At 45.7% G+C, this 26,612-nt stretch overlaps 1 protein-coding gene across 5 annotated transcripts in view; it reads right to left on the bottom strand.

Annotated features, from left to right (window-relative positions):
* RNF180 (ring finger protein 180) overlaps positions 1-24,510 on the bottom strand; it is a 140,631-nt gene extending 116,121 nt beyond the window's left edge. For 2 of the 5 annotated variants that reach the window (XM_073344045.2, XM_073344048.2), the window contains exons 1-3: positions 24,330-24,510; positions 19,653-19,791; positions 2,026-2,121 (exon numbers count right to left, since the gene is read on the bottom strand). In XM_073344045.2, the coding sequence (XP_073200146.1) occupies positions 2,026-2,121; positions 19,653-19,754 (198 nt within the window). In that variant the 5' untranslated portion in view covers positions 19,755-19,791; positions 24,330-24,510. Of the gene's footprint in view, positions 1-2,025; positions 2,122-18,677; positions 18,824-19,652; positions 19,792-23,441; positions 23,508-24,329 lie in introns of those variants that run through there. The other 3 variants (XM_073344047.2, XM_073344050.2, XM_073344049.2) reach the window with 3 other exon arrangements.
* Positions 24,511-26,612: the final 2,102 nt, after the last annotated feature.

Below are 26,612 nucleotides of genomic sequence, written 5' to 3'. Positions count from 1 at the left end.
ACCTTTGTGAGATGAGAGGTTATTGCCCCATTTCACAGATGGCGGACTCAGGCACACAGAGATTAAGGTCAAAAGTATCCACTAATTTTGGACGCTCAATTTGAGACATGTATGGCCTGATTTTTCAGAGTACTTAGCATGATACAGTACTTCATATGTTCAAAGCACAGCTCCTATTGAGCCCAACTGCAGCTGTGAGTGCTCAGCACTTCTGCAAATCAGACCAAGAGTCTCAAGTCAGGCATCCAGAAAATGAGGAAACAGTGGCCACCTGTGAAAAGTTTGGTTTAAGTGACTTACCTAATATCACATAGGAACTCTGTGGCAGAGACAGGGATAGAATGCAATTCAACTACCTTAACCATGAGACCCGCCCTTCTCTTCCTGCAATCCCTTGCCTCATTCACTACATTCAGACTTTTGCAACAAATGAGGCAGGGGTCCTCCAGCCACTAATCTCCTTCACTTCACAATCCAGATTCATCCCCAGAACAAGTCTATCCTGTGCACTGAATGAGTCAGGGTCTTGTGGAAAAGAATAGAGTGTGATCATGTAATTAAGGACTCTTTCATAACAAAGGGGGCCAAATTAAAATTGCACAGGCAACCTTAATTCTCATATTTCCTAACTTCTGAGTGTTTGACTTTGCACCTTTAATTTTCTTTTAATGTAGTTTTGTGTGTGTAATATCAAACACTCTTAGCTGTTTATGACAAAGTGCTAAAATCCAATAAAATTCTCCCCAAAATGAAGGAAGCTATCAATACTGATGGAGTCCCAAAATCAGATAGGATAATCAGAAAAAGAAAACCATAGGCCAATATCACTGCTTATAATTATCTATTAAATAAATTCCACAATATTAGCTACTAAACTCAAAGTAGTAACTCAAAGAGGATACCCCGGATGAAGTAATCTCTTGATAAAAGTTGTCAGAGATTATTTCTAGACGATATATGAACAGTTAAAGACTCAGAAGAGCCAAAGACTATCTTTTCACTAGATTTATAAAAGGCTTTAGATTAGCAGGAATGGATCTATTTTCTATTTGCTATTCACTCCCCAATACAGACATCAGGGCAAGATTTTAAAAAAATCAAAATCTCTCCTAAAACCCCATGCTAGAGTTTTCACAAATTATATCTATCCCTCTTCAATCCCGTTCTGTGGACGAATGCCACTCCTTTGTTAACAGCAGGATTAGAACTACTAGCCACAGTAATCAATCCCAACAAAAAACTAAAGGGCCACATGATTAGCTGATGTAAATTGGCATAGCTCTCTTTAAATAAATGGAGCTGCTCTGCTTTATAATTGTGGATGATCAGGCCCAAGGTAAATAAATTCATATATAGCAGTCTAGGAACACAAGATTCTGTTTCTATATATTAGTATATATGCAAATAAATAAACACAATAATAAATGCCATACATCAATGGCACCTTAATACGACGGCTCTCAACCTTTCCAGACTGCTGTACCCCTCTGAGGAGTCTGATTTGTCTTGCGTACCCCCAAGTTTCACCTCACCTAAAAATTACTTGCTTACAAAATCAGACATAAAAATGCAAAGAAGTGTCACAGCACATTACTACTGAAAAATTGCTTATTTTCTCATTTTTATCATTTAATTATAAAATAAATCAATTGGAATATAAATATTGTACTTCCATTTCAGTGTATAGTATATAGAGCAGGATAAACAAGTCATTGTCTGTATGAAATTTTAGTTTGTACTAACATTGCTAGTGCATTTTATGTAGCCTGTTGTAAAACTAGGCAAATAACTAGATGAGTTGATTACCCTGGAAGACCTCTCCATACCCCCAGGAGTACATGTATCCCTGGTTGAGAACCACTGCCTTAATGCACGTTATTGACTCAAGAACCAGCCCCCTTATACAAGATACCAGAAGTATATCCATCTGATACATCAGAAATGCTGCCCTGACTAATGCCTGCTGCCCCTCTTTATTCTCCAAATAAAATATCAAATGCTATGTTTATAAATCCAGGAACCTACCTTTTCTATTGCACATTTTACCCAGTCTGGAAGAGCTTCCAAGTTTATGTGCCATATATTGCAAGTATATTGAGAAGCAGCTGAATAATGTGATTTCTGTTAAATAAAGACACATTATATTGTTAATCAACATTCACCTATGTATTTGTTTCTTAGAATAGAGCTTTTAGAATCAAATACAAAGGAAATTATTAGAAAATTAGGTACGGGAGATAATAACTGTTTAAAAAAATAAAGCACTTCATGGCCCGATTAATTTAGTTACTAACAAACTGCTAACTCCATAGATCCTGGTGCACCCACTGAACTTGTAATCAGGTAACTGCTTTAAGTAACAGTGTGCTTCTGGTTCTGCAGACAGTAGACAGATTCTCTGACACGTATTCCTTCGTACCATAGAGAAAATATAAATAGCTAGTTTTGCCTTTTTTTGATCTGGCAGAACAATGTTTGACCTTGTCTACACTACAACCAAGCATATTAGGACACTAATTTTAAAAATAGTTTCTCTGCCAGGGCAACTTCTGTCTTATATATTTATATTTCTTTCTTTCTTTCTTTCTTTCTCTTTCGTCTGTTCCAGAATAGGCCACTGCATAATCTTAAAAGTAGTTTTAAAATTATTTTTCTAAAATGCTGGTTATTGTAGTATAGACCAAAGTATATTACTGTGTTACTATGGTAATAATGTGAACAACCAAAAAGAAGAAACAAAATTGTAATGAACAAGTGTTTGTAACTAAAAATATTTCCAGACAGCAACAGAGCCTCAAAACTGTTAAAGTTTTACTAATGCACTTTAAGTAATTATAATCATCCACCCACCTTTCATTCTGAAGTTGCTGGATATAGGACTAAGCCATTGCAGCATGTATAAGGTATGAAACTCAGCAGGACAGGTATAGTTCTACTGCACTGGAAATAGGGGAAGGGAGGAAGTACCACAAACATGGCAAATGGATTCCTTACAGTCAGATCCTCTGTCCATTAGTGGAGGAGCTCCGGAAACTACAAAAGTTGCTTTGCTAATGCACTGCTGACTGGAAAGAATAGATTCTGGCTTCTTCCTGAGGTCCACTGAGAAGATCTGCACAAAGCCAATTTACTCCAGTTTTGCACAAGAGTCAGGATGTCTATCTAAATGTTTATATCATGTTCATCAACTTGGTATCTGGTCTCAACATTTGTTCCTAAAGTTTCCACCTCTCCAAGTCTTCTTTACTTATTATTTAGCTGCCATTATGTGTTCCACCATGAGTTTGAAGTGAATGCTTTCTCTCAGGGTATGTCTACACTACGGAATAAAGTCGAATTTATAGAAGTCGTTTTTTTAGAAATCGGTTTTATATATTCGAGTGTGTGTGTCCCCACAGAAAATGCTCTAAGTGCATTAAGTGCATTAACTCGGAGGAGCGCTTCCACAGTACCGAGGCTAGAGTCGACTTCCGGAGCGTTGCACTGTGGGTAGCTATCCCACAGTTCCCGCAGTCTCCGTTGCCCATTGGAATTCTGGGTTGAGATCCCAATGCCTGATGGGGCTAAAACATTGTCGCGGGTGGTTCTGGGTACATATCGTCAGGCTCCCGTTCCCTCCCTCCCTCCGTGAAAGCAAGGGCAGACAATCATTTCGCGCCTTTTTTCCTGAGTTACCTGTGCAGACGCCATACCACGGCAAGCATGGAGCCCGCTCAGGTAACCGTCACCCTATGTCTCCTGGGTGCTGGCAGACACGGTACGGCATTGCTACACAGTAGCAGCAACCCCTTGCCTTGTGGCAGCAGACGGTACAGTACGACTGGTAGCCGTCATCGTCATGTCCGAGGTGCTCCTGGCCACGTCGGCTGGGAGCGCCTGGGCAGACATGGGCGCAGGGACTAAATTTGGAGTGACTTGACCAGGTCATTCTCTTTAGTCTTGCAGTCAGTCCTATTGAACCGTCTTATGGTGAGCGGGCAGGCGATACGGACTGCTAGCAGTCGTACTGTACCATCTTCTGCCGAGCAGCCATGAGATGTGGATGGCATGCAGTCCATCTGCACCATCTGCTGCCAGCCAAAGATGTAAAAGATAGATGGAGTGGATCAAAACAGGAAATAGACCAGATTTGTTTTGTACTCATTTGCTTCCCCCCCTCCCCTGTCTAGGGGACTCATTCTTCTAGGTCACACTGCAGTCACTCACAGAGAAGGTGCAGCGAGGTAAATCTAGCCATGTATCAATAAGAGGCCAGGCTAACCTCCTTGTTCCAATAAGAACGATAACTTAGGTGCACCATTTCTTATCGGAACCCTCCGTGAAGTCCTGCCTGAAATACTCCTTGATGTAAAGCCACCCCCTTTGTTGATTTTAGCTCCCTGAAGCCAGCCCTGTAAGCCGTGTCCTCAGTCGCCCCTCCTGGCGTCAGAGCAACGGCAAACAATCGGGCATCTGAGAGTGCTGTCCAGAGCAGTCACAATGGAGCACTCTGATAGGGCTAAAACATTGTCGCGGGTGGTTCTGGGTACGTATCGTCAGGCCCCCGTTCCTTCCCTCCCTCCGTGAAAGCAAGGGCAGACAATCATTTCGCGCCTTTTTTCCTGCGTTACCTGTGCAGACGCCATACCACGGCAAGCATGGAGCCCACTCAGGTAACCGTCACCCTATGTCTCCTGGGTGCTGGCAGACGCGGTACGGCTTTGCTGAGCAGTAGCAGCAACCCATTGCCTTCTGGCAGCAGACGGTGCAATACGACTGGTAGTCGTCCTCGTCGTGTCTGAGGTGCTCCTGGCCACGTCGGCTGGGAGCGCCTGGGCAGACATGGGCGCAGGGACTAAATTTGGAGTGACTTGACCAGGTCATTCTCTTTAGGCCTGCAGTCAGTCCTATTGAACCGTCTTATGGTGAGCGGGCAGGCGATACGGACTGCTAGCAGTCGTACTGTACCATCTTCTGCCAGGCAGGCAAGAGATGAGGATGGCTAGTAGTCGTATTGTACCATCTTCTGCCAGGCAGGCAAGAGATGAGGATGGCTAGCAGTCGTACTGTACCATCTTCTGCCAGGCAGGCAAGAGATGAGGATGGCTAGCAGTCGTACTGTACCATCTTCTGCCGAGCAGCCATGAGATGTGGATGGCATGCAGTCCTTCTGCACCGTCTGCTGCTAGCCAAAGATGTAAAAGATAGATGGAGTGGGTCAAAACAAGAAATAGACCAGATTTGTTTTCTACTCATTTGCCTCCTCCCCGTCTAGGGGACTCATTCCATAAGGTCACAATGCAGTCACTCACAGAGAAGGTGCAGCGAGGTAAATCTAGCCATGTATCAGTCAGAGGCCAGGCTAACCTCCTTGTTCCAATAAGAATGATAACTTAGGTGCACCATTTCTTATTGGAAGCCTCCGTGAAGTCCTGCCTGAAATACTCCTTGATGTATAGGCACCCCCTTTGTTGATTTTAGCTCCCTGAAGCCAACCCTGTAAGCCGTGTCATCAGTCGCCCCTCCCTCCGCCAGAGCAACGGCAGACAATCGTTCCGCGCCTTTTTTCTGTGCGGACGCCATACCAAGGCAAGCATGGAGGCCGCTCAGCTCACTTTGGCAATTAGGAGCACATTAAACACCACACGCATTATCCAGCAGTATATGCAGCACCAGAACCTGGCAAAGCGATACCGAGCGAGGAGGCGACGTCAGCGTGGTCACGTGAGTGATCAGGACATGGACACAGATTTCTCTGAAAGCATGGGCCCTGCCAATGCATGCATCATGGTGCTAATGGGGCAGGTTCATGCTGTGGAACGCCGATTCTGGGCTCGGGAAACAAGCACAGACTGGTGGGACCGCATAGTGTTGCAGGTCTGGGACGATTCCCAGTGGCTGCGAAACTTTCGCATGCGTAAGGGCAATTTCATGGAACTTTGTGACTTGCTTTCCCCTGCCCTGAGGCGCATGAATACCAAGATGAGAGCAGCCCTCACAGTTGAGAAGCGAGTGGCGATAGCCCTGTGGAAGCTTGCAATGCCAGACAGCTACCGGTCAGTTGGGAATCAATTTGGAGTGGGCAAATCTACTGTGGGGGCTGCTGTGATGCAAGTAGCCCACGCAATCAAAGATCTGCTGATATCAAGGGTAGTGACCCTGGGAAACGTGCAGGTCATACTGGATGGCTTTGCTGCAATGGGATTCCCTAACTGTGGTGGGGCTATAGACGGAACCCATATCCCTATCTTGGCACCGGAGCACCAAGCCGCCGAGTACATAAACCGCAAGGGGTACTTTTCGATAGTGCTGCAAGCTCTGGTGGATCACAAGGGACGTTTCACCAACATCAACGTGGGATGGCCGGGAAAGGTGCATGATGCTCGCATCTTCAGGAACTCTGGTCTGTTTCAAAAGCTGCAGGAAGGGACTTTATTCCCAGACCAGAAAATAACTGTTGGGGATGTTGAAATGCCTATATGTATCCTTGGGGACCCAGCCTACCCCTTAATGCCATGGCTCATGAAGCCGTACACAGGCAGCCTGGACAGTAGTCAGGAGCTGTTCAACTACAGGCTGAGCAAGTGCAGAATGGTGGTAGAATGTGCATTTGGACGTTTAAAGGCGCGCTGGAGCAGTTAACTGACTCGCTTAGACCTCAGGGAAACCAATATTCCCACTGTTATTACTGCTTGCTGTGTGCTCCACAATATCTGAGAGAGTAAGGGGGAGATGTTTATGGCGGGGTGGGAGGTTGAGGCAAATCGCCTGGCTGCTGGTTACGCGCAGCCAGACACCAGGGCGGTTAGAAGAGCACAGGAGGGCGCGGTACGCATCAGAGAAGCTTTGAAAACCAGTTTCATGACTGGCCAGGCTACGGTGTGAAAGTTCTGTTTGTTTCTCCTTGATGAAACCCCCCGCCCCTTGGTTCACTCTACTTCCCTGTAAGCTAACCACCCGCCCCTCCTCCCTTCAATCACCGCTTGCAGAGGCAATAAAGTCATTGTTGCTTCACATTCATGCATTCTTTATTCATTCATCACACAAATAGGGGGATGACTACCAAGGTAGCCCAGGAGGGGTGGTGGAGGAGGGAAGGAAAATGCCACACAGCACTTTAAGCACAGCACTTTAAAAGTTTACAACTTTAAAATTTATTGAATGACAGCCTTCTTTTTTTTGGGCAATCCTCTGTGGTGGAGTGGCTGGTTGGCCGGAGGCCCCCCCACCGCGTTCTTGGGCGTCTGGGTGTGGAGGCTATGGAACTTGGGGAGGAGAGCGGTTGGTTACAGAGGGGCTGCAGTGGCAGTCTGTGCTCCAGCTGCCTTTGCTGCAGCTCAACCATACACTGGAGCATACTGGTTTGGTCCTGCAGCAGCCTCAGCATTGAATCCTGCCTCCTCTTATCACGCTGCCGCCACATTTGAGCTTCAGCTCTGTCTTCAGCCCGCCACTTACTCTCTTCAGCCCGCCACTTACTCTCTTCAGCCCGCCACCTCTCCTCCCGGTCATTTTGTGCTTTCCTGCACTCTGACATTATTTGCCTCCACGCATTCGTCTGTGCTCTGTCAGTGTGGGAGGACAGCATGAGCTCGGAGAACATTTCATCGCGAGTGCGGTTTTTTTTCTTTCTAAGCTTCACTAGCCTCTGGGAAGGAGAAGATCCTGTGATCATTGAAACACATGCAGCTGGTGGAGAAAAAAAAAGGGACAGCGGTATTTAAAAAGACACATTTTATAAAACAGTGGCTACACTCTTTCAGGGTAAACCTTACCCTGTTAACATTACATACATAGCACATGTGCTTTCGTTACAAGGTCGCATTTTGCCTCCTCCCACCGCGTGACTACCCCCTCAACCTTCCCCCCTCCCTGTGGCTAACAGCGGGGAACATTTCTGTTTAGCCACAGGCAAACAGCCCAGCAGGAATGGGCTCCTTTGAGTGTCCCCTGAAGAAAAGCACTCTATTTCAACCAGGTGACCATGAATTATATCTCACTCTCCTGAGGATAACACAGAAAGATAAAGAACGGATGTTGTTTGAATGCCAGCAAACATACACTGCAATGCTTTGTTCTACAATGATTCCTGAGTACGTGTTACTGGCCTGGAGTGGTAAAGTGTCCTACCATGAAGGACGCAATAAGGCTGCTCTCCTCAGAAACCTTTTTGCAAAGGCTTTAGGACTACATCTAGGAGAACCGCAAATGCCAGGGCAAAGTAATCCTTTCACATGCTTGCTTTTAAACCATGTATAGTATTTTAAAAGGTACACTCACCAGAGGTCCCTTCTCCGCCTGCTGGGTCCAGGAGGCAGCCTTGGGTGGGTTCGGGGGGTACTGGCTCCAGGTCTAGGGTGAGAAACAGTTCCTGGCTGTCGGGAAAACCGGTTTCTCCGCTTGCTTGCTGTGAGCTATCTACAACCTCCTCCTCCTCCTCTTCTTCGTCCCCAAAACCTGCTTCCGTATTGCCTCCATCTCCATTGAAGGAGTCAAACAACACGGCTGGGGTAGTGATGGCTGAACCCCCTAAAATGGCATGCAGCTCATCATAGAAGCGGCATGTTTGGGGCTCTGACCCAGAGCGGCTGTTCATAGAATCATAGAATATCAGGGTTGGAAGGGACCCCAGAAGGTCATCTAGTCCAACCCCCTGCTCAAAGCAGGACCAATTCCCAGTTAAATCATCCCAGCCAGGGCTTTGTCAAGCCTGACCTTAAAAACCTCTAAGGAAGGAGATTCTACCACCTCCCTAGGTAACGCATTCCAGTGTTTCACCACCCTCTTAGTGAAAAAGTTTTTCCTAATATCCAATCTAAACCTCCCCCACTGCAACTTGAGACCATTACTCCTCGTTCTGTCATCTGCTACCATTGAGAACAGTCTAGAGCCATCCTCTTTGGAACCCCCTTTCAGGTAGTTGAAAGCAGCTATCAAATCCCCCCTCATTCTTCTCTTCTGCAGGCTAAACAATCCCAGCTCCCTCAGCCTCTCCTCATAACTCATGTGTTCCAGTCCCCTAATCATTTTTGTTGCCCTTCGCTGGACTCTCTCCAATTTATCCACATCCTTCTTGAAGTGTGGGGCCCAAAACTGGACACAGTACTCCAGATGAGGCCTCACCAATGTCGAATAGAGGGGAACGATCACGTCCCTCGATCTGCTCGCTATGCCCCTACTTATACATCCCAAAATGCCATTGGCCCTCTTGGCAACAAGGGCACACTGCTGACTCATATCCAGCTTCTCGTCCACTGTCACCCCTAGGTCCTTTTCCGCAGAACTGCTGCCTAGCCATTCGGTCCCTAGTCTGTAGCTGTGCATTGGGTTCTTCCGTCCTAAGTGCAGGACCCTGCACTTATCCTTATTGAACCTCATCAGATTCCTTTTGGCCCAATCTTCCAATTGGTCTAGGTCCTTCTGTATCCTATCCCTCCCCTCCAGCGTATCTACCACTCCTCCTCTCTGTTTGCCTCTCTGGTTTTCTGGTAGGCTTGCCTCAGCTCCTTCAGTTTCACGCGGCACTGCTTCGGGTCCCTGTTATGGCCTCTGTCCTTCATGCCCTGGGAGATTTTCACAAAGGTTTTGGCATTTCGAAAACTGGAACGGAGTTCTGATAGCACGGATTCCTCTCCCCAAACAGCGATCAGATCCCGTACCTCCCATTCGGTCCATGCTGGAGCTCTTTTGCGATTCTGGGACTCCATCATGGTCACCTCTGCTGATGAGCTCTGCATGGTCACCTACAGCTTGCCATGCTGGCCAAACAGGAAATGAGATTCAAAAGTTCGCGGTTCTTTTCCTGTCTACCTGGCCAGTGCATCTGAGTTGAGAGTGCTGTCCAGAGCGGTCAGAATGGAGCACTCTGGGATAGCTCCCGGAGGCCAATACCATCGAATTGTGTCCACAGTACCCCAAATTCGAGCCGGCAACGTCGATTTAAGCGCTAATCCACTTGTCAGGGGTGGAGTAAGGAAATCGATTTTAAGAGCCCTTTAAGTCGAAATAAAGGGCTTCATTGTGTGGACGGGTGCAGGTTTACATCGATTTAATGCTGCTAAATTCGACCTAAAGTCCTAGTGTAGACCAGGGCTTAGCCTGGGTACTTAAAGAACAGTTTGGCTGACAACCTGTAGCTGATGAACTTATTATTTCAGTGCAGTACTCGCTTTTCAATGTCCCGGGAAAATTATTTACTTTTAATTGTCCTCTGTTGACATGTCACAGCAGAGCACTAGTTTCAATTCCATATTCCTATGAATGATGAAAATGGAGTTCCCTAAGCACTAATTTCTAAAGCATCCAGCATGCGCCAATGGAATACTGATGCCCCCTAGTGCTCTGACCACAAGTTCTTTTCCCAGAGGAGGTGAAACTACTCCCACAATATTAAAAATACCTGAATTATAAACTAACAAAAATATTTCAAAACCTCAAACTCTGTAGTGGAGGGAGAGAGGTAATCTCTTATAACGTGCAGTAACTTAAAGGACAGCAATAGACAATTAAGTCTCTCTTTTCTGAAGATATATAACCCTAGTCTTTGGAAACTAAAAAGTTCCAAGGATGTCTCTATAAAACAAGGCATCAATGTAAGAAAACCATGCAACAGGAAGTAGGAACTGCAAACAAGGTTAATGTACTTAACAGCAGACAGACAGGAGATTTTTGAGTGAAGGAATACATTCAATAAATATTGATGTTTTTGATAAAGAAAGAACACATCTCTTAAAACATACACCAGAAGAAAAGATATGCCAAAAATAAGATAGCTATATGGTGGAAAAGTCTGGATTCCCTTGCTCCAAACAAACTTTCTATAACACATTAAGTGTAAATGGGAGCTATGTCTACCTCAGACAGCTAAGGCCTCAGAGATGGGATGCTGGCCAGGCTGAAGAAGTCTAACAAGACTGAGGTTTTCTTATTAAATTTCCTGGTTTTCATGTGGTGATAATCGAGCCTTCCAATTTCAGTTACAACTGTGCATATCCAGAATAACTCCACGGCTTTCAAAGGAGTACTTCTGAATTTACTCTAATCTTACTGAAAGCAGAATTTGGCCCTAACTGTTCTGAGAAAAGATTGGTATAAAGAAAGATTATTCCTAAATGACTATCAAAAATGTGCATAGCAAAAAGGTTCATACAGGAATGTACTATGGCATATTTGAACAAGTTATGTGCATTATGTCTTTAACATACAAATTCACTCAAAACAGTTCTGATTATTTTGGGGGGAGATTTTAGCGCACCATCCAGAGAAGATTACTATGTCATTTCAGTAACTCTTGAAAAGTTAATTACATTGTTTAACTCACCGATTAATGTTAAGTAATTACAATTTATATATACACATTCCTTTTTAACACCAGTAACGGGATACACTACTAGATAGTCATTTATCTTTTGGTTGTGTCAAGTTTTTGTCTGCTACAGAAATATTTCAAAGGATAAAATAAATCTATAGCTAAAACATTTTTTTTAAATAGCAGCTTTAATTGTTGATTTTTAAAAATAACAATAATGCTTTCTTTTTAGAGGAGTTATTTTATCAACTATGCAGTCTGCAGAGTAACTCTTCTGGTGGAATTTTTATACAGAGAAAATAAGAAGTACATCTGCTGTACATAATTGTAGTACATTTTCCCTCTGTTAGCATTTTATTTTTCTTTCTAAGATGACAACAATAGAAAGCATTCATATTTCATTTATTGTATTCCTTTATTATTAAAATATTAGGAATCAAATAGCTTTCATAATCTCCTAAATTACTGCAAAGGTTTATACTGTAGAGAGAGCTGAGAGAATGCTAGTGCTATCGCATTTCAGAACAAATTCAAACAGTTGCATTAAAAGAATAGTTGCAAAGATTAAAAGGCTTTGGTAAGAAAATATAAAAGTTATTCTTGACAGCTAATACTATCATTTTTTATCTCTCTAGGTGTTTATGTGATGCCCATGACTGCCATCTGGAAGGACTCAAACTAAATTCTCAAATAGTGCTGACTTTGGAAAGAATTTCAACTTTCTGAAATATTCTTATTTTGCCATATAATTATTATAACGCAGTTTTAAAACTTTAGCTTCCCCTTATGTGAGAGAAACTCCTCATTTTGTGCAGAGGACTGGATTTTATTTGGGGATTTTTTGGTAAATAAAAAGGAAAAATCAAATGGCAGCATGGTCAGGCATGAAGCCTCACTGAAACTCACAACAAAAATCATACATGGGGGAAAAAATCTACCTTACTCATGAAGAAAGGTAGTAGGAATTTCCAAGTTTGAAAAAAAATGAAAAAAGCCCTAAATCCTAAATATGTTAAAAAAAGTTTCCAAGCCTTGTACACTAACTTGTACATACTCTTCTACTAGAAACAATTTTTCATTCAAAAGGCTGTCTCCCTCTCTTGCCCTCTCCCCTGTAAATTAGTCTATAAAACAAAGACCTTTAAAAACAGATTTAACAAAGAGTAAATCTTTTACATATGTACTCTATAGCCTAAAGGCATAGCAAGAAATATTCTAATGAAAGTTAAAGGAACATTGAAGAGTTTTCTATTTCTATAAGCTAACAATAAGCTTTTCTACTCAGAGATGTATATCACCTTCAAATTATAAGTTTTCAAAGCTAATTAGAGGCTACCTAAATTTAAATATTTAAATATGAAGTAAGAACATGGAATAAGTTGTTTAGCTGTTGACTAGGAGGGTTAAGTGGAGTCCATGAAAACTGGTTGCCATAAATAGCAGGCATAGTGCCAACTCTCTATTAGCAATGCCCCCAACACCAAAAAATCCAAAGCCCTTCGACCACTATAGTAGGCACAACCTCCAGTCCAAGTAAGGATCACAGAACGACTGGAATGCAGTGGAACAAGTGCAGTTCTGCTAGGCTGGAGGAGGGAGGAATGCAGTATGTGAAAGGGACACAGACCCCAGAACATATTGGAGTACAGTCTTGTGGGTGGGCCTTGGTCCACCATAGCTTGGAGGACAGTTTTTGGGCCTGGTGGTGGATATGCTACTAAACAGTGGCACTGGACAAAATTCCTACATTGGAGAGGCACAGAGCTAGGGTCTAAGGATGTGTTTCCCCCTACATCTTTCTATATCAGTGGTCACCAACCAGTCAATCCTCTAGAGGATCTCCTATTCGATTGCAATCTCAGGTGGTGCAGCAGGGCTGCCCAGACCCCACACCGCTCCCAGAAGCAGCCAGCACGCCCCGCGGCCCCAGATCTCCCTCTGTACCCTGCTCCTGCCTGCAGACACTGCCCCCATAGCTCCCATTGGCTGGGAATGGGGAACTGTGGCCAATGGGAGCTAGAGACAGTGCTTGCAGAGAGGGGCAGCGCATAGAGCCATGGGCCACCTGTCCCCTCCCAGGGGCCGCAGGGGCACGTTGGCCTCTTCTGGGAGCAGCGTGGGTCCAGTGTAGGCAGGGAGCCTGCCTTAGCTTCACTGTGCTGCCGACTGGGAGCCACTGGAGGTAAGTGCTGCCCGGATGGAGGCCACACCCCAACCCCCAGCCCCCTCCCGGAGCCAGCACCCCGAACCCCTTCCTGCACACCAAGCCACAGCCCTCACCCCCCTCCCAGAGCCAGCACCCTGTACCCCCTCCTGCATCCCAACACTCTGCCCCAGCCTGGAGCCCCCTCCTGCACTCTGCACCCAAACTCCCTCCCAGAGTCCACACCCCCTTCTGCACCCCAATACTCTGCCCCAGCCCAGAGCCGCCTCCTGCACCCCAATACCCTTCCCCAGACTCTGCCCAGAGCCCCCTCCCACACCGCGAACCCATCGGCCCCAGCCCAGAGCTCGCACCCCTCCCAAACCGCAAACCCCTACCCCAGCCTGGTGAAAGTGAGTGAGGGTGGGGGCGAACGAGTGATGGGGGAGGACTGGAGTGAGTGGAGTGGGGCTTTGGGGAAGAGGCAGGGTAGGGTTGCTCTTAAATTCAAAAGTGATCTTGGGCATAAAAAGGTTGGAAACCACTTCTCTAAACAAAGCCAATTTACTTAAGGTGTTCTCACCAAATAAGAGTTGCTACTAAGACCTCACGGTCAGATCTTAAGAAGTATTAGGTGCCCAATTATGCAGATAAGCACCTAGTGAGATTTTCAAAAGCATCTATCTCCCACTGAAATTAGTTAGGTGCCCAGGTACTTTTGAAAATCCTACTACGTGCTTATCTGCATCATACCTTTAAAAATATGGCCATCTGTCTTGCAGCCCACACTATATTTTACTTATACACACACACACAAAAGCAGTTTGGGAATTTTAGATATAGTGCATTTCTTTACACTCTTTGGGGATCATAGATCCTCACCAAATCATTACAAAGGACTTTAAAAATAATTTAACTAAAGAATTAAAGAACACAGAATATACAAAGGCAACACAAAAATGTCTTCAGAACATGAGAAACAACAAAAGTGGCATTCTGAGATGCAGTACTTAATGTACTATGAAAGACATTTTCTAATTGGGAAAACTTGGAACATATCATTTTATCATAAATTGAAGTGTGGAACCTGTGGAACTCCAGTGGAACCTCCTTGTCTGAGGAGGTTGGGAAGGTCAGGACTATAACAGGGTTTAAAAGAGAACTGGATAAATTCGTGAAGGTAAAGTCCACTAATGGCTATTAGCCAGGATGGGTAAGAAATGGTGTCCCTAGCCTCTGTATGTCAGAGGGTGGAGATGGATGGCAGGAGAGAGATCACTTGATCATTTCCTGTTGGGTTCACTCCCTCTGGAGCACCTGGCATTGGCCACTGTCAGTAGACAGGATACTGGGCTGGATGGACTTTTGGTCTGACCCAATATGGCCGTTCTTATGTAGTCCCAATGATACAGTATAGGACAGAATAAATTCTTAATGTAACCACCTACCATAACTTCCATTCTCCTCAATGAGAGTTACATGGATTTGTTGAGGAAATAATATATTCTTATCTAATCTTCTTGTGAAACAGTGAACAGGTTTATTCACATACTACTTTTCTAACCCAATAACTAAGCATGCTTCAAAAGCTATTAAAAATCCTACAGCAAAAAAAAAGGATTCTAACTGCTGTTTTGTACTTAATAATCCCTTTAGTGCTACAGTAGTTTTAAACTATTTCTTTTGAAAAAATAGTGGACCCTACTCTGACAAGTTTCTATATTAAAAGTCCTTCCAACAATCCATTTTAATCTAATCCTAAATCAGAGAGATCCCCTTTTGTTTGAAAGCCGTCAAACAGAAAAAATTAACAACCCACGCCCCCCTCCTTCCCCCCAACATCTGTAACAATACAGTCAGGGTTAATTTCATTTACACTAAGGCCACTTTACACAGCTCTGGCCATGTCAAGCAGCCTTAAAGAGGGAGCACATAATATTCACACACACATTAGGGCCCCTTCACATGATTAGATGCATGTAAAGTGGCATCATCATAAATGAAAAATCAGGCTCTCAGCCTTCCCACTACCACCAGGACCCATGGGGATAGTTGGTAAGTTCTTGGCCCAATAGCTCCATGTTCACTTACTGGCTGCCAAGTTTGCCAGGAACATTTGGGATGCGGAGGCCTGCTCACTTTCCCCAGTTGTGAGACAACTGGTGAGAATTTCCAGCCTCATATGCTGGCAAGCCAGCAAAGCCCTGTCTCCCGTGACATCGCTCCTCATCACCTTGATTGTCGTATCTTAACTGTGGGCACAGAATCTGTGACTCCATCCTGGGAGAGGACATGGGATGGAGTGGCTGCTATTGGGGCTACTTAGCTACCTTTAGAGGGTTTCACCCTTCTTAGAGTCACCAACTTTCTACTTGCACAAAACTGAACACCCTTGCCCCCGTTCTTGCCCCGTCTCCTCTCTGAGGCCCCGCTCCTCAATCACTCCATTCCCCCCCGTTGCTCACTTTCTCATTTTCACCAGGCTGACTCAGCGGGGTGAGTGCAGGAGTGGGTGAGGGCTCTGGCTAGGGGTGCGGGCTCCAGGGTGGGGCCAGAAATGAGAAGCTCAGGGTGCGGGAGTGGGCTCTGGGCTGAGGAAGGGGATGAGAGCTCCAGGGTGGGGTCAGGGATGAGCGGTTTGGGGTGCAGGAGGGGCTCTGTGCTGGGGAAGGAGCCAAGGGATTCAGAGTATGGGAGGGGGGTCTGGGCTGAGGCAGGCGGTTGGGATGTGGGAGGGGGTATGGGTTCTGGGCTTAGGGTGTGGGTTCTGGGGTGGGGCCATAAATGAGGGGTTCAGGTGTGGGAGGGGGCTCTGAGCTGGGGCAGGGGGTTGGGGTGTAAGGGCTCCAGCTGCAGGTGCATACTCTGGGGTGGGGCTGAGGATGAGAGGTTTTGGGTGTAGGAGGGTGCTCCGGGCTGGGATCAAGGGGTTTGGAGGGCGAGAGGGGATCAGGGCTGGGGCAGGGGGTTGGGGCATAGTCAGGGATAAGGATTGCAGGCTCCAGGCAGCGCTTACCTCAAGCAGCTCCCGGTAGCAGTGGCATGTCCCATGTCCCCCTTCTGGCTCCTACACAAAGGCACGGCCAGGTGGCTTTGCGCGCTGTCCCGTCCGCAGGCACCGCCCCCGCAGCTCCCATTGGCCGCGGTTTCTGGCCAATGCGAGCTACGAAGCTGGCGCTTGTGGTGGGGGCAGCGTGCAGAGCTCCCTGGCTGCCCCTACACATAGGAGCCGGACTGGGGACATGCCGCTGCTTCCGGGAGCCGCATGGAGCCATGGCTGGCAGAGAGCCTGCCTTAGCCCCACTGCGCCTCTGACTGGACTTTTAATGGCCTGCTCTGCTGTGCTGACCGGAGCTGCCAGGGTCCCTTTTCGACCGGGCATTCCGGTCAAAATTGGACACCTAGCAACGCTACCCCTTCTCAGCATTCCCATTTGATTCTGTGGTTGCAGAAGTGTTTGGGCTCCATTTTGCAGATATGCGTCAGGCCAGAACTTGGGCCTACCAATTGAGATAAAAATAATGTTGGGAAAAAAATCGATATATTGAGACAGCCATATTTTTATGGACATATGAATGATGAGTTCTGAGAACAATAGCCTATGAGACTCTAGGGCTTTAAATAGTGTAGTTATGGAAACCAATATGCATTTGTGAGTTTGTAACTGTATAAAATCACTGATCACTGACTGGTTGTAAAGCAATATTTAATGCTATACTGTTTATATTATTCTCTTAAAAGAATGAAAATTAATTTCAATCCCTACTCATTACATCCTTCTCCACTGGCAAGCCTGGCATTTTGGAGTGTTTCTGGTACATCAGAAAATCAATATAGTGTATTTTGTTAACTTTTCTCTTTGATCCAACATCAAAAAGATGTCAGCGGGATGGTGAATATCTTGGGAAAGACAGCTTGATAATTAACTGCTGTTGTAAAGCAGCAGGAGGTGCTCATTCATTGTTTTCTGTATGATTATTTTTAATTAAAATGTTGTGAATTCTGTTGTAAGAGACATCAGCTCTGGTGAGTTACGATATTTTTTTAAATCACATCTTCTATGCCTCACCTTTTTAAAGTAAATAGCAGCAGTCAATCTGACACGTAGAAGTATCTGGCATATATAATTTAACTTTACTTAAAATGCATGTCAGTATGAAACCCACTGTCATAAATACAAAGGGAAGGGTAAACACCTTTAAATCCCTCCTCGCCAGGAGTTCTGACCTGCATTCCTGCTCTGGTCCCAGCAAAAGCAACACACAGACAGACGGAACCTTAGTTTCTCCCCCCCTCCAGCTCTGAAAGTATCTCGTCTCCTCATTGGTTATTTTGGTCAGGTGCCAGTGAGGTTATCCTAGCTTCTTAACCCTTTACAGGTGAAAGGGTTTTTCCTCTGGCCAGGAGGGATTTAAAGGTGTTTACCCTTCCCTTTATATTTTATGACACCAAAAAACTCGCTGTTACGATATATTAAGGCAACGAGTTTATCGGGATTCTAAAAAAGGTTTGGACTTTTACATGAATAATAAAAATATCTACATTTACACAAGCTAGCATACAAATGTATAAGGCAGGGATCAGCAACCTTTGGCACGCGGCCCACCAGGGTAAGCCCCCGGCGGACTGGGCCACTTTGTTTACCTGCCGCGTCTGCAGATTCGGCCAATCACGGCTCTCACTGGCCACAGTTTGCCGCTCCAGGCCAATGGTGGCTGCGGGAAGTGGCGCGGGGCGAGGGATGTGCTGGCCGCTGCTTCCCACAGCCCCCTTTGGCCTGGAGCGGCAAACCGTGGGCAATGGGAGCCACGATCGGCCGAACCTGCAGATGCAGCAGATAAACAAACTGGCCCGGCCCTCCGGGGGACTTACCCTGGCGGGCCGCGTGCAAAGGGTTGCCGATCTCTGGTATAAGGCATATCAACCCTCATCATGCCACAGAACAAAGGTAATAACTAAGGTCTAGAGTCACAAAGGGAACTTATGCATTGCAACACCTAACTCCTAGTTTCCCTGCTGCCCAATACAATTCACAGTCCCAAGTTAGATCCCCAGACCCCCCATGCATTATATGGGGAGAGTTAGGAGCCTGAGGGCATGTCTACACTTGCCATTTAAAGTGGAAAAAGTCCCTTTTTGTGCAAAAACCATACAAGTGTCTATATTTGCCAGTGACTTCTTGCGGTGAAACTCAGAAGTTTCACTGCAAAAAGAAAACCACCTCCACGAGAGGCGTACAGCTCTTACCGGTGATGCATTTGTGGTGATGTGCAAGTAAAGACACGTTCTTCCTGTTTACAGAGCTTTTAGCCTCTGGAGGATATCCCACAGTGCCTAGGTGACCGTTCTGGCCAGCAGCTCTGATGCCAAGTAAAGACACATCCACCCCATCCCTGTAAATACACAAACCAGCGTTTTACACTCACCGGTTCCCTATCACTAGTGAAACTTACAGCGCAAAAACTCTGCAAGTGTAGACATACCCTTAGAAAGGGATTCTCAGAAGCCAGAAAACTGAATAGAGAGCTGCCTAAGCTAGCCAAGAGTGAAATGTGGAGGAAATGGGCAAAGCTACAAAAGGTATGTCTACACCGCCTGCAGGAGCGAGCGTCCCAGCCCAGGTTGACAGATAATTGTATTGATTTCTGTAGGTCGCAAATGAGGGGTGTGTGCTGTGGTGAGGGGCTATGTGTATTTGGGGTAAGTGTGTGTGTTATTGTGCTTGGGTTGGGTTGTTGTGTCTTGGGGGGGGTGTTATGCTCTGGGAGAGTTGTGTTGATTTATGCAGGTGGCACTTGGGTCAAGTAGTCTACCATCTGTGCAGTCTCCCTCATACTACCAATGAAACTGATGTATGCAAATTAGCTGCAGAGTAAGGGCGGTGGTTAAGCTGCCTCTGACATTGCATTGGTCTAAAACTCTTGGCATGGCATAGATACATTCCTTACTGTAGCTGTACACCACACAGGAGTAATTTGTTAAATCAAAATGGCTAAGAACATAAAATCTGGATGGTAACAGACAACAAAACCCAGTGATGATTCAACCTGGTGATATTCTGAACAGAAAGAGCCCTGAACCATGCTTGCTGCTGTTTTCATCACTTCACACTGACTGTACAGACAATTTGACTGCAGAGTGACACACAGAGACATTCCTGGAATCTTTTTATATGTAGATACTAAATCAAGGACAATGGAAAAATAAAGAAGCTATACTTACTTCAGATAGTTGTTTTCCATTACATTTTATGATGCAATCAGAATTTGCTATGTATTTTCTACACTTCCAGCAACGAAGCATGCCATCTTCTAGGGTATTCATTTTAACTTCTGGTTCTTCAATTGTTTATCTGTTAAAGCTATAAAGACAGTAAAAATGTATAATTTTCTTAAGCACCTGTAATCTGTTCAAATTACAGAGGGCGTCAGCCTACGATTCTTAGTCACATGAGCAGTCCCTAATCACACTAGCAACAAATACTACTACTATTTTGATTTTATATAGTACCCTTCATTCAGTTTGTTAATTACTCCTGGAGGAATTCTGCATCAAAAACATAAAAATTCTGAGCACAATATTTAAAAATTCTGCAAATTTCATGTGTCAAAATAACACTACATAATCACACCAGTTTCAATTATTTCAGTAATTTATTTCAAAATACCTGTCAGCAAGTATGTCTGTAACAATACAGACACTCACAAAAATTCCACCAGGAGAAGAGTGTTAAAGACACCTCTACGACAGCCCAGTTCCTGTATCTTTCCCTCCTCCCTCCCCCAGAGCTCAGTCGGGGGGGCCAGACACCTATAACCCCTCCCTCCCAGAATCTGGCTATGGGACCCCCCCCAGCCAATACACCCAAACCCCCTACCTCCCAGAGCCCAGCCGCAGAGCTCCTCAGCCCAGACACCCGCCCCCCTACCCCTCAGAGCCCAGGGATCCAGAGGAAGAAATAGACTGATGCTTGGTCCCAAGCTTGTGTGGGGTTTCCTGTATGTCACTGTCTCCTTCCCTCAGGGCATGTGGGGAACTGCAGCTGCCTTTAGCTCCTTCCCCCTCCCCCTGGCAGTGTCTTCTATATGCGAGCTGGGCTCTGCTGGGTCCAGAGGCCCTGAGTGGGGGCCAGCAGCACTGCAGCCCATTTCTGTGAGGGAAAGGAAATTCAGCATGCACATTAATTTCTGCAAGATTGTGCAATATTGCAGATTTCCCCCGGGAGTAAACAGTTATATAGCACCATATATCTGCACGGTTTTTTAGAATACCAAAAAGACAAGGTCCCTTCCCTAATGAGTTTACTATCTAAAGCTCTGATCCTGCAAGTTACTCTATGTGAGAGGATCCCAACCACTACAGTGAACAGGGACATCACTCCGGCCCAAGGGTCAGCCCACTTGCAAGACAGAGACTTACATTAAGACACCACCAAACAGAGAGAGATGACAGTTGATATTCGGTCTTTGCTCACCACTGTAGTCCATAATTTTCTTTGATCCTTCCCCGAAGACTCTTCCCCATCCCAATTTCTCTTTCAATCTTTCTGTCAGGGACCTCATAAAACTCTCCCTTTCCCCTGTCCTCCCAGAAATCCACCTCCGGTTCCAGTCCCCTACTTTTTCTGACTTCCTTGGGCCAGCTACTTGAAAATTAAACCTAAAATGTATGTGTAAAGGGTCCCTTGGATCATGGTGCTCTGGCCATCCCTACTCTAAGCATTGAAAGATTACATTGCAATTAAAATCGGCATTTAAAATTATTGGCAAAAGATCACAGAAGGATTCTGTGTGTTCCTGCAAGATTAATTTGCAATGGAGTCAACCATTTCACGCTTATTTCTATTGACTTTTCACTAATACAAACTTGGAGATATCTAAGAAATTGTTTGAACAGCCTATTGCCTTCCTTTGCATTTCTCTCTAACAAGCAATAGCCTAGGCTACATGTCATCTATCTGCTTGGTTTCTGAAGAAAGATCATCTGATTAAAGGAAAAGCGATGAAATGATCCACATATTTATGTCAAAAACTGAGTACTTGTTTCAGCAGAAAGTACTTGCTCTTCATTTTGCTTTTTCCTCCACAGTAAACTAGGCTTCTGCTCTCTTACCAAAGCTTTAGTTACAACAGTATTCTGTTTACTTAAATGGTAACTATGATTATAACATACAACCAGACTATTAAAAAAACAACCCATGCTCAGACACTGAAATAAGACAGATCGCTTAAGTGCTTTTCATATTTTTTTGCAGCTTTCAATTCACAGGTAAAGTATGAATTTATGTTAAAACTCCAGTATTCTTTTATTTCTAGACAAACTAATAGACTAGTATTAGTAGTAAGTAGGAGCTTCAGATCAATATTAGTTGAATGAAAGATCATGGTAGATGCATTTAAGCAAAAAGAAAATATTCACATTCAAGACCTTGTCTTGCACATGGCAAGAATTTGAAAAATGCAAATGCTTTGAACTACACAGAACATCCCTGTATCTTGAGTTTTGCTTACACAGTTACAGTCAGCACAGTTATTTTAGTAGCCCATCAGCATATGACATATTTGAAAGCAGCAGTTAAAGGGTATACAAATGTTAAATGTCTCTCTCAAGAAAGTATTCAATTCAAACGCAGGTTTTGAAATGTAATGAATAATACCACTCAGGGAGTGCTGCTACAAATATAATTTTGAACACACCTTAAATGCATTGTGAAAATGTAATTCCAAAGTATGCATTACAAAATTAGCTTTGATCTATTTGACTGATGATAGTCTTTATTGTCTATTTTTGTAGGGAGCCAGGGTGGCTTCCCTCTGAACTTGGAGGAACAGATTACAGCAGTTTGCAGTATTTTGCCCTAGCAGTTGTTTTTAATGAGAACATTCCTGAAGGTCTATTAAAGTTCTGCACATCTGTGCTTTTCTTCAGTTCTCACTATGGAGGAAACAGACAACCTATAACCCAATTTGTTGCAAATAAAGATCTGTGTAACAAACGGTGTTGGGTTTTTTTTAAAGTAAATGCCTGCATATAATCTTCCATAATGACCTCTTCTTCATTAGTGCTAGACTTGGCACAAATGTGTCTGTGGGGTTTGTATTTTGCAGAAGCAGAATATGAATTCTTACAGAAGTGGATAAAGGGAAAAACAGGTACAGTCTTAACAATAGATTACTTTGTTCTTTTGCAGTGAGTCTATACTAAAATGAGTAGTGTTTAGGGTGACTGCTTCTTTATTAAGTACTTCCACAGCAGTACCATAGCAATTTTAATTGTACAGTGCTGTACTATAATAGCTGACTAAAATTAATAACAGGATGTAGAACTTCACATTTAAATCATTGTCTCATATGTTCAGAAACTTTTAGCTGAAGAGCACTGTGAACTTAAAAGGCTAATCATAGCCAGAATATGAATTCAAGCCACCCCTATATGCAGAGAGGTTAGTAGTGAGGTACCCCAAGAATCAGTGTTCGCACTATTGTTCAATGTAGGTAACTAGCAACCTAGAAGGTGGAGTGAATAGCAAGGAGACAATATTTGCCAGTAACTTTTTAGCTTAGTCAAGACTTGTAATGACCATGAGGACCTTCAGAAGGATCAGAGAAGACTAGGTAACTAGGCAATACAATGGAAGATGAAATTCAACATAGACAAGTGCAAAATAATTCAAATTGGAAAGCATAATTTAACAACTAATATACACCAGAGTACATTCTGAATTAGTTTAATTTCTCTTAAACGAGTTGTAAGCATTGTGGACAGCTCAGTGAAGACATCCCTGAAAATATTATAATACTGTTACACAGGTGGAATGGAGAAATCCACAGCCTCCTTTCCCCAAACACTGATCAGCTCCAGTAGCTCAGCATTGCTCCAAGGAGGGGATCCTTTGCTCCCTGGAGCAGGCATTGTCACCTGGCGGGATAAGTGAGTACTACCCAAGACAACAGGAGGGGGAGTTTCAAAGTCTTTGGGGCTTTACAAGGGGAGGGGTGGATGTCTGTTTACCTGGTGCAGAGCAGCTACCCAGAGTGGTCACCTAGGCACTGTGGGATATCCTGCGGAGGCTAAAAGCTGTGTAAACAGGAATAATGTGTTTTCACTTGCACATCACCGCAAAAGCATTACCAGTAAGAGCTGTACTCCTCTCATGGAGGTGGTTTTCTTTTTGTGGTGAAACTTCTGAGTTTCACTGCAAAAAGTCATTGGCAAGTGTAGATGCTCCCACGGTTTTTGTGCAAAAGAGAGACTTTCTCCGCTTTCAATGGCAAATGTAGTCCTGTCCTTAAGCACAGCAGCGGTGCAGCTGTAGCGCTAGACAAGCCCCAACTCTCTGGTCTTTACCACCCTTCTTCTAGGCAGCAGGAAGGCATAAAACATTTGAATTGCATTTGGTCAGAAGGGAACCCGAAACCCATAGAGCTCGCCAAGCCTGCGGATACCAGCAGCGCTGGCGAGGGATCCCGGGGGTCGCTCACGCTGGCCTCGGGGACCCACTGACAGCTGAGCTATTTCTTCATTGCACAAAGCGGTGAGATCACGAACGCCAACCAGCTCCCTGAGGCACAGCCCCGGGGGTAGGGTGACCAGACCGGGGGTGGGGGGATAAGGGGAGAGGAGCCACAGGCGGGTTTTCCCTCCCCAACCACACAAGCAACCTGTGGCTCGTCTCCCCGGGGGCGGTGACCCAGCAGCAGCGGCCTCGGCAAACTCCCGCCGGTTTGGCGGCCAAACCCTCCCCGCCCCACGGAGCGCCGCACCCAGAAACGGACCCAACGCACGTCCCCCCCAGGAGGGGCCTGCCCCGCAGGGCTGCGGGCGGCTGTGTCCCGGCTGGCGCGGCCTCCCCGACTCCGGGGCAGCCGGCCAGGCGGAGCTAGCAGAGCCCCCGCTTACCGCTCGCGGCTCGCCGGGCGGGGGTGTCCGTCGGTCCGGCCGCTCGAGCAGGCGCGGGGCCGAGTACTGGCGGAGATCCCGGGTGGGCGCAACAGCTGCCGACGGGAAGAGACGGGAGACAAACAGCAACGAAAAGCGCTCCGTGCCGGTCGGAGTCCTGGCCGGGGGGGAGGGCGAGCGCGAGCGCTGCTCGGCGGGGAGCTCCCCAACCCACGCGGGATGTGGGGCGGGCCGGGGCTGGGGCAGAGGCTGCTGCCCTTTCTCCTGCCGCTGCTGCACCGGGGAGTGCGGGGGCTGGGAGACGGGGTGGGGGCTCCAGTGTGTGAAACCCCCCCCCCACTCCGCGCGCCTCGTGGGGTGAGGGGGAGACAACAGGGCAGCGCAAGATGGCCCTTCACTCAGCTGGACTGGGCATAGGTTTTAGGGCTGGGGTCTAGATCCTTTCCCTGGGGTCAGCTGCACGTTTAACAGCCATTTGGATGGAGGAGCAGATGAAGGCACTCTAATGTTGGTGTCCCACAGCCCCTGTCAGGGACCAGACCCCATTAGGCTAGGCGCTGTACAAACACACAATCCCTACACATCTTACAGACTATACCACAGGAGACAACAGATGGCTAGACGCAGCCGGGTGTACAAGAAAACAAAGAGACATTATCAGTGACAGGCAGGAATCACAGCACAACAGCAGTCTAACCGTCAGTCAAGTTTTTTGTAGGAATCATCCCATATAAACATCCCCTATTAGAAACTGGCTCTGAGTTGTGTTGCCAATCATCAGGCAGGCTCCAAAAAAAAAAATCATGATTGGCATAAAACACATGAGATTTGTAATAGTAATAACTTTTAGGTTCATTTTATTTACCTTCAAGTTTTTGAGCCATCAGGGTGCACCAGAGTCATGTTTCCAAGCTTTTCTTCAAAACTACTAGAGCTAGATACTTTTTTAATGAAAGCAGAGTCTCATGTAATCACAGGATTCCAGGAGCTGGGGTTTTAAGTATAACACCAAATATCTCAATAATTCACAATAAACATACAGCAAAAATACTGCTGTTTCAATGGGACATTTGAACTTTCCCATCAGGCTTTTTAAACAAATCTTCCTCATTCAGCTTGTCCAAGTCTCACATCCATTTAGAGTATAACATAAGAATGGCTCTACGGTCAGATCAATGGTTCAGCTACCCCAGTATCCTGTCTTCTCACAGTATCCAATGCCAGATGCTTCAGAGGGAATGAACAGAACAGGACAATTAGCAAGTGATCCATTTCCTGTCATCCAGTCCTGCTTTGTGGCAGTCACAGGTTTAGGGACACCCAGATAATAGGGTTACATCCCTGACCATCTTGGCTAGTAGCCATTGATGGCCCTATCCTCATTAACTTATCTAATTCTTTTGAACCCAGTTATACTTTTGGCCTTCACACCATGCCCTGGCAATACATTCCACAGGTTGACTGTGCAGTATGTAAAGAAGTACTTCCTTATGTTCGATTTAAACCTGCTGCCTAATAATTTCATTGGGTGACCTTTGGTTTTCACGTTAAGGGATAAATAACATTTCATTATTCACTTTCTCCAAATCATTCATGATTTTATAGACCTCTATGCCACCCGCAGTAGAGTCATCTCTTTTCTAAACTGAACAGTCCCAGTCTTTTTAATTTCTCCTTGTATGGAAGCTGTTCCATACCCCGAATCATTTCTGTCTGCCCTTTTACACTTGACTTGCCAGAGTTTATGCTCCTTTCTGTTTTCCTCAGTAGGATTTGACTTCCAATCATGGGCGGTGGGTATAATAGGCCAGGGGAGACTCTGCTTCCCCAGCACCGCAGCGGCTGCCTGACTCCTGGTTGCAAGGTTTGGCAGGGGAAGTTTTTGTTTTATTATGCCCCAGGCAGGTTCTGGGGTGGCTGAGGAGGCGGTATGTGCTATTCAGCTTCCTGGGCTCATCAGTTATCTCCCTGGCCTCCAGAGAGATTACTGATGAACCCAGGAAGCTGCGTAGCAAATACCTCCTCCTCAGCTGCCCTGGAACCTGCCTGGGGCATAGCAAAAGCTTCTTCCGAGGAGAGTCCAAGATGCTTTCCCCTCACAGCAGCTTGGGGTCTGGGGAGGCACAGTGTTGGTGGCTCAGGGCACCTCGGGGCAGGGCAGCTCAGGCCTCTGGCCAGCCTCAGGCTCCTCCAGTTTGGGGGTGTGTGTGAGCAGTAGGGGTGGAGCTGGGGGCTAGCCTCCCCAAAGTGGGGCTTCACCCGCTGCCCATGCTTCCAATTTTT

This window comes from Lepidochelys kempii, chromosome 5 (genome assembly GCF_965140285.1).
Source record: "Lepidochelys kempii isolate rLepKem1 chromosome 5, rLepKem1.hap1, whole genome shotgun sequence".
NCBI classification, from domain to species: domain Eukaryota; kingdom Metazoa; phylum Chordata; order Testudines; family Cheloniidae; genus Lepidochelys; species Lepidochelys kempii.
This window is presented reverse-complemented; position numbering and strand designations above follow the sequence as displayed.